Source organism: Callospermophilus lateralis, chromosome 2, assembly GCF_048772815.1.
Source record: "Callospermophilus lateralis isolate mCalLat2 chromosome 2, mCalLat2.hap1, whole genome shotgun sequence".
Taxonomy (NCBI): domain Eukaryota; kingdom Metazoa; phylum Chordata; class Mammalia; order Rodentia; family Sciuridae; genus Callospermophilus; species Callospermophilus lateralis.
This window is the reverse complement of record NC_135306.1, coordinates 150,826,973-150,841,092: the sequence shown is the minus strand read 5'-3', so window position 1 is coordinate 150,841,092 and position 14,120 is coordinate 150,826,973. Positions and strand designations below refer to the sequence as shown.

The window sequence follows — 14,120 nt, the reverse complement described above, 5'->3', positions numbered from 1 at the left end:
CTTATAACAATCAAAGCAACGGCCTAGATAAAGATGAGAGCAGTAAATATGGTGAAAAGTGAATAGATTCAGGATATGTTGTGGAGGTGGGCACAACAGGACTGGCTGACAGACTGAATGTGGGAGTGAGGGAAAGAAAGGAACTGGAAAATTGAAACACCATTTACTTTGTGTTGAATATAAAGTAATTGGATAAGCAGGAAAGGATGAGAGAGAGTAAGAACTATTATACCAAACCAAGTTTGGAAATTCTGGCATCTGTTAATCCAGATTTCCTGCTCAATATGGACAAGAGGGAATTATATTAGGATGAGTAAAGGCAAAGTATTAAAAACTGCTTTGGGAAACAATTTTATTTTGATATGAATTTTGAGGTTCATTCTAATGGAGGGTTTATGCCAAGCAGGCAATAGAGAGTAAGGGTAAGAGCTGTATTTACTGAATATACTGTATTTACTGAACTAGGTACTATGCCAAGTGCTTTGCTATAAAGGTAATCTCTCATTTAATCTTCACATTTATTTTACAATATTATCCCCATCATGTAGATAAGGAAACTGAGGCTCATAGAAATTAAGAGGCTGACTAGAGTAAGCTCATGTAGTTCATAAGCAGTGAGACAGGATATAACTCAAGCAATCTAATATCAGAGCTTAAACTCTTCATCATTATGTTTCGTTCCTTTAGATATTAACTGAATACTAACATTATGCTAGGCATCCTGTGAGAAGCTGGGTAGACACAGTCACATGTATCTTTAGGTTTGTCACAATTTAATATCAGCAATATCTTAATACAAACCTTGTAGGAATAAACAACTTTGCAGGTGAGTGGATAATTTCTTAAGGTACCAGAAGGACTGGAACTGCTGTCATCAAAAACATCCATATTGTCTTCAAACTCTTCTCCTTCTTCTCTTTCATTATCTGCATTTAGCTAGAAAAAATTAAAAACCATTAGCTAGTTTGCTTGCTTCAAGAAAATGTCTGGAAACAGGAAAAGCACCTAAAATTGAACTGTTTCAAAATGTTAATTTACTTATTCGATTATACATAGATAGGACTATCTGTTCATGCATGCATGTTACAAGAGGATAGAGATCATTTTTACAATCAAAAGTAAAATATGTTTCAAATAGAGAAGAAATATTTATTAGTATCTTTCACTTTTTATTGTTAAATACTGACTGACAATAGGCAACAAAAGAATAAAATAGCTTTGCATGGTGGTGCATGCCTGTAATCCCAGTGGTTTGGGAGGCTGAGGAAGGAGGATCCTGAATTCAAAGCCAGCCTCAGCAACTTACTGAGGTTCTAGCGAGACTCTGTCTCAAAATAAAAAAATAAAAAAGGATGGGGATATGGCTCAGTGGATAAGCACCCCTGGGTTCAATCACTGGTACCAAAAAAAATTTTTAAAAATCTAAAATAAAATAAATTGGACCATCGAAATTAAAAATTGTTTTGCATCAATGGACAATAAAATGACAGGATCCCACAGAATGAGAGAAAGTATTTGCAAATCATATATCTGATGTGGGATTAATATCCAGAATATATAAAGAATGCTTAAAACTCAACAATAAAAAACAACCCAATTAAAAAATAGGCAGCCAGGTTCAGGGTGCACACCTGAAATCCCAGTGGTTTGGGAGGCTGAGGCAGAAGGATTGTGGGTTCAAAGCCAGCCTCATCAATAGCAAGGTGGTAAGCAACTCAGTGAGACCCTGTCTCTAAATAAAATACAAGGCTGGGGATGTGGCTCAGTGGTCAAGTGCCCCTAAGTTAAATCCCCAGGATCCTCCCAACCCTGCAGCAACAACACAACAACAAAAGGCAAAGAACCTGACTGGATATTTTTCTAAAGAAGATATATAAATGGACAAGAAGCACATGAAAAGATCCCAACATGTTTAATCATTGGGAAAGTGCAAATCAAAACCATGATATACCATTTTATACTCATTAGGATGGCTATTTTCAAAAAGCTATTTTCATAAATGTTGATGAGGATGTGGAAAATTGGACCATTGTACACTGTTAATGTTACTGTATATAGTACAGCTGGTGTGGAAAAACAGTAGTATGGTGTTTACTTAATAAATTAAACATAGAGTTACATATAATCCAACAATTCCATTTCTGGGTAGAAACCCCAAAGAATTAAAAGCATGGACTAGAATAGAAAATTGTAAACCCATGTTCACAGTAGTAGTGTTTACAACAGCCAAAAGGTGGAAGCAACCCAAGTGTCCAGTAACAGATGAAAAGACAAACAAAATTGGTACATACATACAATGGAATGTTACTCAGTCTTAAAAAGGAAGGAAATTCCGACAATGTTACCACAAGGATGAACTTTGAGGACAGTATGCTAAGTGAAATAAGCCAGTCACAAAAAAATAAACCCCATAATTCCACTTATATGAGATATCTAGAGGAGTCAAAATCATAGAGACAAAAAGTAGAAAGGTGACTGTCAGGAACTGCGGTGAGTAATGGGAAGTCATTTCTGCAAGATGAGATGGATACTGAGGACAGTGCCACAACACTGTGAAGTTTATTTAATGTCATAGAACTATATGCTAAATAATAAACAGGTATAACTAGATGATAAACAGGTATATTGACACAAAAGGAAAAGTCCCCTGTGCAGCGTTACACAGGAAAATATATAATTTTCTAATCTGAGTCTCAAGGTATATTACCCACCATTGCTAAAAGGCATATTAATTAAAGTAGTATTGGATGTTCAAAATGTATATGTATTTATCTATAGCACCATTTGTGCTATATTAAATATAAATAATATTTACACAAGCATAGTTGTCTGTCAAGGGAGTGCAGGACAAAGAAAACTGAGGGATGGACTGGGGTTGTGGCTCAGTGGCACGTACAAGGCACTGGGTTCAATCCTCAGCACCACATAAAATAAATAAATAAAATAAAGGTATTGTGTCCACCTACAACTGAAAAACGGAGGAGGGGGAGAGAGGGAGGGGGAGGGGGAGGAGGATCACTAATACTTTTAAACTGACTCCTCTTAAAAAATTCTAAGAATTCCTAAATTTTAAGAATATCTAAGAAATTCTAGAGACCCGCAGGGAATTCTAGAAGAATAAACTACATTTTTCCTGCCACATTTACTGCCACCACTTCAAACGTCCTGACATAGTTTCATTTATAATTATTACTGAAAATTCTCCACAGGTCAGTGAGGTAATCTTGTGCCTGATCTTACAGTTATTCATTTGTAATCCCTCAGGCCAGTGGCAAAATAAGTTTAGATCTTGACTTCTCAAATCTCAGACTTCAGATTCTATTGTTTTTTCCAACAGGGAATGGTGTTATACAAAAAATAAGGATGATGTTCTAGAAATTTCCATAACACTAACTTAAAAAAAATATTTCAACTACTATAAGACATTCCCTTCACACTCTAAGAAAGGTTATAAACATTTAAAAAATGTGGGTATTACAAAAAAATTTAAAAATGCTCATACATTTATAAAAATGAAGGTAGAACAAATTTCTAAAAAAATATATAAAATGTTAATATTGTACTGTGCTATGGCACTTGGAATCAATTCAAGACATTTTAACTTGGCAACAATGGTTGACACTAAACATTCCTTTCCCTGCTCTATTTTTGAGTTCATTTTTTGGTTCTTATGGAAGGGAATGAAAGGCTGCAGTGACAGCAACACATGCTTCTGCACTGCTCCAGCACCTTCCGAAATCATATCATCTCAGAATAATTTCTTCCTTTTCCGCTCTTCTACCCTCACAAAAATATTTAGAAAATTTTTTTTCTAAATATTTTTGTGGTTGTAGATGGACACAATACCTTTATTTCATTTGTTTATTGTATGTGGTGCCAGGGATCAAACCCAGTGCCTCACACATGCTAGATAAGTATTCTACCACTGAGCCACAGCCCTGGCTCCAACCCCTCACCTTCCCACCCCCGCCCCGTGGTGGAGGAGATGGAAGTCAGGGTCTCCTACATGCTACTTCTGAGCTACACACCAGCCCCCTCCTCTACCCTCTTGACTCAGCATTTCTAAAATTACATTCTTCTTCTATTATCTAAAGAACTTCTTCCGGTCACTTGAAAGAACTTCAATCAAAATGATTTTTTTTTCTAGCTGTACTAGTATTTTTCCTTCCTTAGATGTTGTAAAATGCTTACTGTTATTGCCAGGACAGATAAGAAGAATCTTTTTGAGTTGGTTTTAGTAGTGGTCTTCTTGTACTCAGCAAAATAACCTCAGATAGGCACCATGGGCTTTGTGGTACTCTCTAGGAAACAGTGGGTTCTGAGTCTGTTGGACTTGAGTGTGAGAGCTGACCATGTCACCTCCTGTGTGACCTTGGGGAAACTACTTAACTTCTCAAACTCAATTATCTCATCTCTCTAATGAAGTTAATGACTGCTTCACAGGGTACCATAAGGATTAAATGAGGTAATACATTTAAAACCATTAATGCATGCTTGCTGCACAGGAGGCACTTAATAAACCATTAGCTTTTATTGTTTCTATGAGGTAGGGAGAATCTAGATAAAGAATCTGTTAATACTCAATATAGGGGAAGGCAGCTGCTTATAGAAAATCAACAACAGAACCTCTGAACTCCATGTGGACAGAGAAGTGATCACAGTGAACATTATTCCAAATATGACACAAAAAGTTATGAAATATGTGAAAAAGTATCAGGAAAATGGATTCCTGCTTCCAAGCAAGATGGAATATCAGGGACTAAACTAACTAAAAACTGTTCAAAATATATGGAAGAGGGCTGGGGTTATAGCTCAGTGGTAAAGCGCTTCCTTAGCATGTGTGAGGCACTGGATTCAATCCTCAGGACCACATATAAATAAATAAATAAATAAATAAATAAAGAAATAAAGGTATTGTGTCCATTTACAACTAAAAATGTTTAATAAATATGTATTTATAAATATGTGTGTGTGTGTGTGTGTGTGTGTGTGTGTATACATATAGTTTTTAAGACACTGGACATTAAGTAATGACCTACTGCCAGAAAAAGTTCCTAGGCAGAGACATAAGGAGAGGGAATCCAGGCAAAGAGGATGATGGTCTCCCAGAACTGATGAAGTAGAACTAGGAATTCAGGAAGGCCAAAGTGGCTGGAGTTGAGACTGCAGAGTGATGAAGAGGAGAGTGGGAGAGAGAGACAGAGATAGACAGATATCATGGGAAATCTGCAAAGGACAAGTATTCAGCTGAGTACTGATCAGTACATGTTATATGAAGAAAGTATGTGTGGTTAAGAATAGAACCACCCAAATGGATTAGAGAAAATGATCCACAGATGTTACACAGATTTGACAATAATTCCTGTTCTCTCCTAATAGAATAGAAAACCTCAGAAGGCTCAGGGCATCAGGTGGAGTTCTCAGAAAACCAGTAAGGATACAGAAGAACCAACTTGACTTAACTGACATTTATAGAACATAATATCTAACAGCAGCAAGTACATGAGAAACATTTACCAAGATATACCATATACTAGGTCACAAAACAATTTAGTAGGATTCAAGTATGTCAAGTATGTCGGACTACAACAGAAACAAATTAGGAATCACTAACAGCTGTGTGTGATGATGGAACTGAGGAAAAAGGATCACAAATTTGAGGCCAGCCTGCAAAACTTAGTGGTCCCTGTTAAAAAAAAAAAAAAAAAAAAAAGGCTAGGTAGAGCATTTGCCTAGCGTGCACAAGGTCCTGGGTTCAATACATAGTAAAACAAACACACACACACACACACACACACACACACGCGCGCACAAAAGGGGGGGAAAAAAAGAGACCAGTAACAAAAAATATCTGGAGCTGGGCATGGTGGCACACCACACCTGTAATTTCAGTGATTCCAGCAGCTGAGGCAGGAGGATCAAGTCCAAGGTTAGCTCAGGCAACTTAGTAAGACTACGTCTTAATATATAAAATAAAAAGAGCTGGTAGTGTGTCCCTGTGTTCAATCTCCAGTACTGACAAAAAAATTATGTAAAAATGATTTAGAAAACCCAGAACAACTTTGAGAACATCTTTAAGAAGGTGGGGGAGCCAGGTGTGACGGCACACACCTGTAAATGCAGCATTCAGGAGGCCGAGACAGAAAGATTGTGAATTCAAAGTCGGTCTCAGCAACTTGGTGAAACCCTGTCTCAAAATAAAAAAATAAAAAGGGTTGGGATGTGGCTCAGTGGTTAAGTGCCTCTGGGTTCAATCCTTGGTACAAAAAAAGTTGGAGGACTTATCCTCCCTGACTTTATAATTTTTGGGGGGATGGTGTTTATTTCTACTCAACAAAATCCAACCTGTTACTTGGAACACCTTAAGACTCCTAAACAGTCTCCCTCTTCAAATCCTATCTTCACAGATAGTATAGGTTGATTCCAATCACAGTCATGCATTGCTTAGAGATGGGGACTACATTCTGAGAATGCATTGTTAGATTGTTAGGGGTTTTTATCATGGTGTGAACATCGCAGAGAATGCTTACACAAATTAAGAGGCCTATGTTACTACATGACAATTTTTTTTCTTTCTATATTTTAGATGACATAATTCTTAGGGGACCATCATTAGATGGGCACCCATTGTTACATCTTGGGAGCAAGTTTTTACCCCTCACACATCAGATCACACACTAATTTCTAAGGTATATAAAGAACTCAAAAAGCTAAACACCAAAACAAAACAAAACAAAACAAAACAAACAAACAAACAAACAAACAAAAAACCACAACCCAATCAATAAATGGGCCAAGGACATGAATAGACACTTCTCAGAAGAGGATATTCAATCAATCAACAAATATATGAAAAAATATTCATCATCTCTAACAATTAGAGAAATGCAAATCAAAACTACTCTAAGATACCATCTGACTCCAGTCAGAATGGCAGATATTATGAAGACAAACAATAATAAGTGTTGGTGAGGATGTGGGGAAAAAGGCACACCCATACATTGCTGGTGGGACTGCAAATTGGGGCAGTCAATATGGAAAGCACTATGGAGATTCCCTGGAAATCTGGGAATGGAACCACCATTTGACCCAGCTATCCCTCTCCTCGGACTATACCCAAAGGACTTAAAAACAGCATACTACAGGGACACAGCCACATCAATGTTTATAGCAGCACAATTCACAATAGCTAAACTGTGGAGCCAACCTAGATGCCCTTCAGTGGATGAATGGATTAAAAAATGTGGTATATATACACAATGGAATATTACTCAGCACTAAAAGAGAATAAAATTATGGCATTTGCAGGTAAATGGATGCAGTTGGAGAAGATAATGCTAAGAGAAGTTAACCAATCCCAAAAAAACATTTTATAATTTTATAGGACTTAAGACAGTGGAGTACTGGCATCAAACTAGACAAATAGATCCACCAATGAAACCAAACAAATGTTGAGAAATAAACACTAGTGGATTACTGGATGACTAATGAGAGATGGGAAAGGCAGATTACAAAGGAAATGAGAAAACCTCTGGGGGGTAATAGATATGTTCATCATTATAATGGTGGTGGTTTCATGGTGTATACATGTGTCTGTATGTATTAGACTGTGCACATTTAGATATGTGCAGATTATCGTATGTCAATTTTATCACAGTAAAGCTGTTAAAAATATTAATAAAACTTGGGAATTTTAATGTCATCTTTCATACAGTACTTGATGCTATAAAACCATTAACTACATTGGAAATGGGACATTCAATGATGATTCAACAAATGCTTCAGAAATGAAAAATAATAAAAGAATGCACAGCTATTAAAACATCATAGAAGTTAGAGGAAGAAAGGGAACTCAGAGATGGTGAAAGAATTGATAAAGAGCAGGACTTCAGAGGGAGATATATTTTGGTTCAAATGTCACTTCTCTTCATTTATATGCTGTGTGCCTTCAGGAGGTATTTAATTCTCCCACGAAAATCTCAGGATTTTTGTGCTCATTAATTAATTGTGCACATATATATAATGTATGATTGTATTTGGCAGAATACCTGGGTCATAATACACTCTATCAATGTGAACTCCCTCCGTTGAGTAGTAATGCACCTGTCAGAACTAGAGTAAATGGCTTTTCTGAGGTTCAGATAAATATTTTTAACATGTACTATGTATAAGAAACTGTGTCAGGCACTTTATTTTTTTCTTGTAAGAAATTAAGTTAATTCCTTTATTTCATAGAAATCATAATTGATGAGATAGTTTTAAGAACTTTGAATTAATAACTTAATTTCCTAAAAAAGTCATCATAAACAAAATAAAGTTGATAATAACAACACAGTATTCCACTATGTAGAGATAAATATCATTACTTTTTTTTTTAAACTATGTTGCCTCTGCTGCTTTCAAATTTGCCTTTTCTGTCTCAGGAGTAACTGGGATTACAGGAGTTTGCCACTGCATTCAGCTCATTATCTTTTCTGATGGCTTTTCTTCTAGTAATAACATATATGTACATACATTTTTTTATAATTTATTTATCCTCACATTTTTGTGCTAAGAGCATAACATCTACTTTTGTTACATTTTTCATAAATAACATACCGTAATTAACTATAGCTACTTTGCTGTACAATAGATCTCCTCATTTATTCTTTTCTAACTATGATCATATTTTCTTTAACCATATACCTTCACCCAATCATCCCAATTTCTAGGAACCACCATTCAACTCTATTTCTGAGATAATTTTTTTAAGATTTCACATATAAGAGAGAATGTAAGATATTTATCTTTCTGTGCCTGGATTATTTTACTTGACATAATGTCCTTTAGATTTATCCATGCTGTCATGAATGACAGGACTGCATTGTTTTTATGGCTCAACAACATTCTCATATATATATATCATATTTTTTAATTAATTAATTATTTGGTACTGGGGCACTTAACCACTGAACCATATTCCCAGACCTTTTTATTTTTAAATTTACAACAGGATCTTGCTAAGTTACTTAGAGTCTCACTAAGTAGCTGAGGCTGGCTTTGAACTTGTGATCCTTTTGCCTCAGCCTCCCAAGTTGCTGGAATTACAGATATGCACAATTGAGCCCAACTAAATGCCACAATTTAAAACCCAGAAATCTGATGATGGATGTTTAGGTTGATTCCATATCTTAGTCATTGTGAATAGCACTGTGATAAACATGGGAAAATAGATAACCTCCTTCAACATACTGATTTCATTTCTTTTGAATATGTACCCATTAATGGGATTGCTAGATTGGCACTTGTTATTATGGCTATGCAGAAAGTCAAGGAACATAGTATACATCCCCTCAGAGTGAAATTCTGTACATCTTTTCGCCTACCTTTTGGCCGTAGCTGTCATTAAGTGAGACTGGTTCTCTTGATCTGTGGACACTAACTTAATAGACATATTCAATTTAGTAATTCTCAGTACCTAGTGAAGGGTCTCATAAGAAGGACTGGCTAAAGGCATACTTACTGAAGTAAGCTGTTCCTACTGAGGATTTGTTAGTTTCACTAAAAGAGTAGGCTCTTTTGAATATGGAGTTTAGTTAAATAAAAACCACGATTGCACATTTGGAAATACTGTAAATGCAAAAGCAACTGAAGATTTTTGTAGGCACATTCTACAAACTGTTTCCAACAGTTTGCATTTATAAAAATCCGCTGTTTCTTTTCATTGGGATTAGCCTAAACCAAAAACAGATTTTCATATTCAAAAACAAAGACCTCTATACTGCAAGAACTATTAGGCAATACCTGGGCTGATGGAACTAAACTACATCTCAATGGTTAAAAAATATTTAATCTACTAATAAATTTGAGAGGTTTCCATTACAAAAAAAGATTAATTTCCTTGCATTTCAATCATACTATTCAACATGGTCTTCATAATGACTGGAGTCAGAATTTCTGTGTAATTCTCATATTCAATCATCTACTCGTAGACAAAGTTGACTGTTTGCTTTTGTTCAATATTTGGGGGAAGTGGCTAAAGATAGGAAAGACAAGTACATAGTATTAGCTATAATTAGAAAGTTTAAGAAAAAAAATGAACCAATATTAAACAAGGACTACAAATCTCTGACCAACTAATCCCACTCTGAAAATCTGTAATACAGGAAAAATTCTCAATATGGAAAAATACAGTCACCTGTTGGTATCCAAGGCAGGTTGGCTCCAGGACCTCTCATGGATACCAAAATCTATCAATGTCCAAATCTCTAATATAAAATGGCATAGTATTTGCATATTAAACAACACACATTCTCCCATGTATTTTAAATCATTGCTTACATTGCCTAATACAATGTAAATGCTATGTAAAAAGTTGTTACTGGGGCTGAGGTTATAGCTCAATGGGAGTGCTTGCCCAGCATGTGTGAGGCACTGGGTTCGAGTCTTAAGAACCACATGTAAATAAATGAAATAAAGGTCCAGTGACAACTAAAAAAATATTTTTAAAAAAAGTTTCTATACTATTTTGTCCAGGGAATATTGATAAGAGAAAAAAAGTCTGTATATGCTCACAATTGAAGTGATTTTTCTCCCAATTTTTTTGATCAGTGGTTGGTTGAATCCATGGATGCAGAATCCAGGGATATGGAAAGCCAATTATATGTGTAAAAATTTTTTATATTATTTAAAATAGCAAAAATTTGGAGGCAGTCTAAATAATGAGCATATAAGAGAACATTTAAGTGAATTTTATTATGCCTTCCTAATGGAATACTGTACAGGCACTGGAAGAATAATTATGAAGATCATCTAGTGACAAGGCATGTTAGGTTGGAAAAATACAAAATTAACTTAATTATGATAAATATATTTAAAAAATATATATCAGTAATGAATATATTTCAAAACATGTTGTATACCATAAATATATATAATTTGTGCTTGCTAATTATATGAAAATGAAGAAAGAAAAGAGGAACGAATTATACCACATTGCTATCTGTAGTGTTATGGAACTTTTGGTCATTTGCCTCCCCATTCTGTTTTCTAATTTTTTTTTTTGTAATATAGTTATGTAACTTTTCCTATCATAAAGTTAATATAATTTCAAAAGTTAGGTTGTAAATTGGTTGTGGATTTTGAGTAAGGGAAAACAAAGAAAAAAAAAAAGGAGGGATGAATGACATAAAGACAGACTGAGTCACTGGCAGCAATTCAAACACAAGAAGCTCTTCAGTTACCCACCAACTGAACATTTACACCAGCAGACTGTTCTCCTTTTAAACAATGTTGCCATATTCTGAGATTCTTTTTTTTTTCTTCCCAGTTTTACATTCTGTACCAGGTATGAAGCAGAAGACAAAGAGTCAATACTCAAGTATAGTTCCTTCCTTATTCTATAAGGTAAATAGACTGTATATTGAAAAAACATTTATATTTTATAAGGCAATTTTCAGTTATACTGTTAATGTCTACCAGTAGTATCAATCATATTTTCTAGATGACTAATGCTTTTGTTGGCATCTATAATGGAAGAAAATATTTGGTTGCTAGAATCTGTGCTTCTGCTTTACATTTGTCAGCCAGCTAGCTGTCAGTGTGAAGAGATACAATCCTCTCTAAGTTATTTTAGAGATGTTATTCAAAAGCAGGTTAAATAAATATTGGGACCTCATTAAACAATTTTGTGACTGAATCTCTCTTTAATTTATATTGTCAGTAGATCTTCTACAAAATATAATCCCTCAATGAGGAGGGAAGACATAGGATTACCAAGACTGACTAGATAGAAGGAAAATGTGGGATGAGATTGCAAAATACTTCCTTTACCAGAGACATGTCTCTAGATGAGCTGATGTCTACATACCACTAGATGCACATTTCCTTCATTCCCCTCCTTTATACCCAGGAGCCCTTCCTCTTTATTTCTTGCTAAAATTCTTCAAGGACTACCTTCAAATGACATTTCCTGCATGAGGCAAACTTCTTCTAACTAGTATTGAGCTTTTCTGGCTGCATGTCACAGAACTATGAGATTTTAGAGATGGAGATCTTGGAATCATTTAACTTAACATTCTCTCAGAAATCCAGAAAGAAGTGACTTTTCCCAAGGTGTGCTGATGATAGAGGTAAGCAATTTCAAGCGGCCACACAGTGGCCCAATCACACACTGCTACGTATCACTAAGGTCTATGAAAGTCTTGTCTTCTCTCCCAGCTTGTAAGCTCTTTGAGGAGAGAAACAAGTTTTATTTACCTCCAATTTGCCTGGAAGTAAGCACAATGTGAAGTGATACGGACCTTCTCAGGTGGTTTAGTCAGAAGAGGTGCTAGTCCAAGGATAGTCATGGGGTTTGATTGGTTGGAAACAGTGCTGCTGCTGTAGAAGCCAAAAGCAAGTTTGTGCCCAGAATTTGCTGACATTATAAACTATACAACAAAGTGACCTAAAGCAGATAGGAATTGACATCTTTTAAAAGATGCAATAGGAAGAAATATTCCATGACATGAAGCAACTCTGTTCTAATGAAAACATGGCAAGCTCTTCTAACCCCAAAGTCATTTGGGTGATGTGTGGTTTTTCCCCTGGACTAAATTACCATTAATAGTGAAATAAAAATAAACTTTCAATAGATCTTGTTTTCTTAAATGTATACCCACACACAATCCTTTTTAAACATGCAAGTGTATGCCCATTAAAAAAATCAGAATGTTATGTGAAAAAACTGAAAAAACTTCTAAGAATGTTTTAAAACTTTGGCCAATTTCTCTATCAAGGACGCTTTATTTCTGAAGGACACAACATTACAAATACAGTGGAACTTGGGAGATTTTAGCTTTTAGTTTGCTACTGTTCCACCCACCCACCTATGTATCCATCTTTTTCTCCATTTCTTCCTTCAACAAATATGAAGAACCTATTATGTGCCAGACATTTAGCTGTGCAGAGCAATGAACTAGGCAGATATGGCAATTATATTTCAGAGAGGAAGACAGACAATAAACAAAAGAAAACAAAGAAGAGAAGTACAAACTGTGATAACACCATTAAGGAAATAAACAAGATGAGAGAGAGTAATGGGTAACAAGGTGGCAGTAGGAATTAGGTCTGACTAGAATGCAGCACATATCCACCTATGTAGTATCAGGGAAATCAATGAACTTTTCTGATTCTTAGATCTTTAACATGACAAACCAAAGTTGAACTGGAAGACATCCAAGTGGAAAGACCTTTGGATGTGAAGTAAGAAAACTTAAGCTTGTGCCCCAGGTTTGACAATCAAGTATGAGAGCCTGTGGGAGCTGGAGTTACCTTTACACTGAGCCTCCACACTGCTGAAAATTTGTTTATTTTATTTTAATTTTGAGACAGGTATGGTTATGTTGTGCAGGCAAGGTGCGAACTCCTGGACTTGAGCGATTCTCTTGTCTCAGCCTCCTGTGTCACTGAGACTACAGCTGTGTGCCACCACGCCTCACTCACACTTCTTTAAGATTTTACAACTCTGAATGTTTTTCATTTTCACTAAAGATGACTTCTGAAAACTTCAGAAAGGCTAGGTTAAGTTTTCTATTCTACTACTTCTAGCTAAGAAGTACATTTACTTCATGAATAGAATAAATAATGAGATTGGTAGATAATCATTGATAACCCCATTAATGACAATGTATTCTTTTTCTGCACATTAAAAAAAAAAATTAACAAACTGCTTTTATCTTCTCTCATCTTTTTCCTGTACTTCTTTTTCATCCTTTAGTGAAAGCCCATCATATCCAAGAAAAGAAACCATACCGAGTGTAGTGTGCCATTGCTGGTGGCTGCAGGAGTGCGTGCCCACCGCTCATTTTCCAGTTCTTCCATTACTTGGTTCATGGCACTCTTTAGCCATGTGTCCACAGAAACGCCAATCTGCTTTAGCAGGTCTAGCCGGGCTTCAGCTTTCAACTTAATTATCTAAGGAAACCAAGAAAATGATCAGAAATCAAGGCATTTCCCCCCTTTCATTATTAAATTATTTCCCATTTATTTATTTAGGACAATCTTGATATTCACAAGCAATTCTTCTTGGGTATAAAAGGTAATTTATCATTTGCAGAGAGGAGGAGAAAGGAAAAGAACATAAACACAAGAGCAGTCCC

At 35.6% G+C, this 14,120-nt stretch overlaps 1 protein-coding gene across 2 annotated transcripts in view; it reads right to left on the bottom strand.

Annotated features, from left to right (window-relative positions):
* Positions 1–14,120, bottom strand: part of Fchsd2 (FCH and double SH3 domains 2) — a 241,908-nt gene that overhangs the window by 12,746 nt on the left and 215,042 nt on the right. For both annotated transcript variants that reach the window (XM_076846669.2, XM_076846670.2), the window contains 2 exons: positions 13,774–13,935; positions 802–936 (listed from right to left, as the gene is read on the bottom strand). In XM_076846669.2, coding sequence (XP_076702784.2) covers positions 802–936; positions 13,774–13,935 — 297 coding nt within the window. The remainder of the gene's footprint in view (positions 1–801; positions 937–13,773; positions 13,936–14,120) is intronic.